Consider the following 3867-nt stretch of genomic DNA (forward strand, 5'->3'; position numbering starts at 1 on the left):
TGCAGCTTGAGACAAAGATAAAAAAAGAAGGAGGGGGGGTGGGGGGGGGGGGGGGGGGGGGGGGAAGGGATGAGAATCAGTAGTTTGCTGTTTGGGGGTTTTTTTGGTTTTAAAGAGTGCAGACCCATTAAAGCTAAAACACCCATCTCCAACTGCTTACTCTATCAATGCAAAAGAGAGACAGAACGAAAGAAAAAAAAAAAAAAAAGCAGTCTTTGGCAATCTAGGGCTCCTAACAATTAAGTCTAGCACAGAACAGCAGAACAATAAAAAGAGCAATTGCATTGTAAATTTATGTACCATGCACAGGTTATGGAATGTAGTGCAATAGGGCACTGTGCAGTGACAGAACCGCATTCCTTACAAAATTAACAGCTTTAAGCTCGTGATTTGTACATGTGGGCAATCGTGAACGACCTTCATGCTTTTCAATGTTCACTAGAAGGCAGATTTATTTGTAATCACAAGTCAGCTGTTTTGTTTTGGGGGATAAACATATAGTTGGAAGAACAAAGGTTTAAACTTCACATTAAGTAGCAAATGCAGAGGCCAGTACCTTAGCTTTAAAAGCTGAATTTGAAGACTGTACTCCAAAACCCAGAGTGGATAATACTAGAATCTGAGTGAACCCTGCCACAACGGTGGTTTGCTGCTCCTTTTCCTTTTTTTTTCCTTTTGAAAGAGAAAGATAGATAATTTCATAGTTCAGTTCCACTCTAAAACAGTAGCATGTCTAGCATATGCCTTATCTAAAAACATGTCCTGTTTCAACATAAGAGATCCAATGTCACAATGGAGAAATAAACTTACATTGCTCTTAGTGTAACGGACATAATACAAGACTATCCTTTTTCTAACAAAGAAAATCCATCAAATTTTTATTTTAAACAAGCATTGCCTGTCTCTTATTCCTAATTTTCTTAGACATGAAATAAATAATAGATTGGAGAAGGTGCCTACTAAACTGGACTGCAGTACAACAGAGGAGTATCCTAGGACAGTATTATTAAAATAATCAGCAGCTGTTCATTGCACCAAAACCATCCCCAGGATACAGTGAACAGTAAATTCTGGTTTTTGTTTAACAGACCAAGGTGATAAATCTTAGGTTACCTAAAACTTCCACATCATAGTTCTTACACTGCTGAAAACAAAGTTCTAATTTATATTTAAGGGAAATAAAGAGAGCACATTAAGCAGAACTACTTCTGGATACGCAGAGACATGAGGGAATGGGACAGGATCAATTATTTTTCTGGCACATCCAAAAAAATCAAGACAGTTAAGAAACATATAGAAGCATACAGTTCCTGATGTTGCAAAACAAATGACAAAGAAAATTTTATTCACAAGCGTTTGAGATGAGGCAATAGGCTTCTGGTTCTCAACTTCCTATGAGTTGCAGTAAGGAATTTAATTGCTGTTTCACAACCCGAAGTGCCCTGTTCTCAGGTACCTATACAAAAAAACCTGCTAAATAGGATCAGACTGTTAAATACTGAACAGATAGCAGGTTTTAGTACAAAATAGCCAACGGAAACACACAAGGCTCTGAGATGATTCATAAAACCACACCAGTTTTTATATAAGGTTAATGGTTTGCTAGCCAAGTGCCAAGGTTCACAAAACGGGTAATATTTTGTCTCTTTTTTGAATCAGATTTGAACTTCGTGCATTTTTCGTTACAATGCTTCACTAAAACCTCAACAGCAACTAGATGGGCTGAGGATATTTCACTTATAGGTATTTTCAAGCACCTTATTAGTAAAATAAGAGACCACAGGAAAGCCTGAATACTCAGCCCTTTAGATACATACTTGAGTTTGCTGCTCCTGGGTCAGGCAGCATGACAGCAATCTGAGCATAGTAGTTGGATGACTAATGCTGAAATGGGTTGAAAACAGCAGCAATCATGACAGAGACAATAAAGAACCCCGGCAATCGCACACAGCTCCAATGAAAGAAAAATTATTAAAAACTGCTTTTAAAAAATGCAGAGGAAAACAGTTATGATGCTAAAACATACTTTCTTAAAGGCCACCTTTCACTAAAGGGATTACATATGGTATTAACAATATGCCCATAAATAAAGCATATGGCATAAGCAAATGTTAGCATAAGAGCTTGGACACCTTTAAAAATAAAATTTTCAGGCAAACAGATTACAAAGTGTCGTAATAAAAACACTGATATGTCAAGGAAGGTGTGCATGGTGTTAAAAAAAAGTGATCAATTAAAAAAACCTGTCATTTGAAATGAAAGACACAAAGGTATACTGAGCTAAAAGAACATTATCTTTGGAGATCTTAATATAAGCTGCTGTCTTTATCAGAGTACTTCAAACAGAAAATTCCTCTGAAATTTATAATTTATAAAGAGACCAAGGTAGAGAAATATGGGATAAGAGGGCAGAAATACACTGGGTGTTCAACGGGGATGCACTGAGGGGTGCTTTAGGATGGCTTTCCCTCTCTCCTGGTGCACAGATGAGGGAGACACAAGGAACACGTACAAGGCAGCTCCTTTCCCCAGAAGATTTCACCTCAGGTCTACCATCAAGATAAACAGTAAGGAACGTAGAAAGGATGTTTAAGGGACGTTTTCTGCAGTGTGTAAAAAACCATCAGGCAGACTAAGGGGGTAAAACAAGGAGGTAAGCACGAGGACTGGTGGGTTCATGTGCCTCTCCTCAGTTGCACTGGGGAACAATTTCAACTGGAGGCAAACGGGTGCACAGGTCAGAGCAAAGCTGATTACAAAGGCAAGCTTCAGCCTAGGGTATGTTATAATGGGTACTAAAAGGTGGCAAGTGAGGTCCGAGATAAAGACTAAATGTTTACAAAAGAGTGTAAGTGGCTCAAATACATACGCTTGCTAAGGGGTCCACAGAGGCTGCTAGAGCAGAAGACCACGGACTGAGCGGGTGCAGTGTACTAGGTAGATGGGAGGGAAAGAGCAGTCTATTTGCCTGGGAATGCAGAAGGAAGGTGCAGGGCACAGCCTGGAGGACGGGAGGGGAGGACAGGTGAACCGGCTGAGGAAAGGTTCAGGGCAGGTTGGGGCACAGCACGTTAGCAGCATGCTGCAACGCACCGGGAGGGGGGCTCGACACTGGACGGAGTCGGGCGAGCGCCGGCGGTCAGAGGGGAGCGCGGCCCGAGGAGCAGCGGGGAAGCGGGAGAGGGTGGTGGGCCGGTACCTGGGCGTCTTGGCGGTAGCGCTCTCCCGGCGGTCCAGCACTCCGGGCACGCAGTTGGTGAGCTCGGTCCAGTCGGCGTGCAGCCCGCAGCTCCAGCCCGTGGAGAAGCGGGAGAAGAGCCAGGTCTCCCGGCGGTTGGGGCGGTAGCAGGTGCACTTCTTCTGCCCGGGCCGGCAGTCGCAGGGCACCTCCAGCCGCACGTTTTGCACCAGGTGGCGGCCGAAGGTGGTGCCGCCGGTCTTCTGGATGTGCAGGAAGACGATCACGTCCTCGCCCTTCATGTCGAAGGCAAGCTCCCGCTCCAGCTCCCGCACGGGGAAGTAGTACTTCTTCACGTAGTGCGGGTCCGGCGTGGGGAAGAGGTCCAGCTCCTCCGAGTAGGAGCGGCCGCTGGGGGAACCCAGGCTCAGCCCCGGCCCCACGTACTGGTATAGGATAAGCATGAAGCACACCGAGACGGCCACGATCAGCAAGAACTTGCTGGTCCTCTCAACCATGGTCCTTCCCGCACGCTTCATGTGTCACCATCTCCCGGGGCCGCCAGCGCTGGGCAGACGACGGCGGTGCCGGGGGGCGGGCGGCGGAGCCCGGCGCCTGTGCCAGCCGCCTCCCCCACTGCTCCCCGCAGCAGAGCCTCCCCGCGGGCGGCGGGCCGCTCCCTGGGTCGC

The 3867-nt window shown here is 46.0% G+C and overlaps 1 protein-coding gene across 1 annotated transcript in view; it reads right to left on the bottom strand.

Moving 5' to 3' along the window:
- The window catches only part of HS6ST1 (heparan sulfate 6-O-sulfotransferase 1), a 197068-nt gene extending 193351 nt beyond the window's left edge, over nt 1-3717 (bottom strand). The window contains exon 1 of the mRNA XM_010568216.1: nt 3200-3717. Within this exon, the coding sequence (XP_010566518.1) occupies nt 3200-3717 (518 nt within the window). The remainder of the gene's footprint in view (nt 1-3199) is intronic.
- Between the last annotated feature and the right edge of the window lie 150 nt (nt 3718-3867).

The sequence above is a fragment of the Haliaeetus leucocephalus genome, unplaced genomic scaffold (genome assembly GCF_000737465.1).
Source record: "Haliaeetus leucocephalus isolate CR32 unplaced genomic scaffold, Haliaeetus_leucocephalus-4.0 Scaffold240, whole genome shotgun sequence".
Taxonomy (NCBI): Eukaryota; Metazoa; Chordata; class Aves; order Accipitriformes; family Accipitridae; genus Haliaeetus; species Haliaeetus leucocephalus.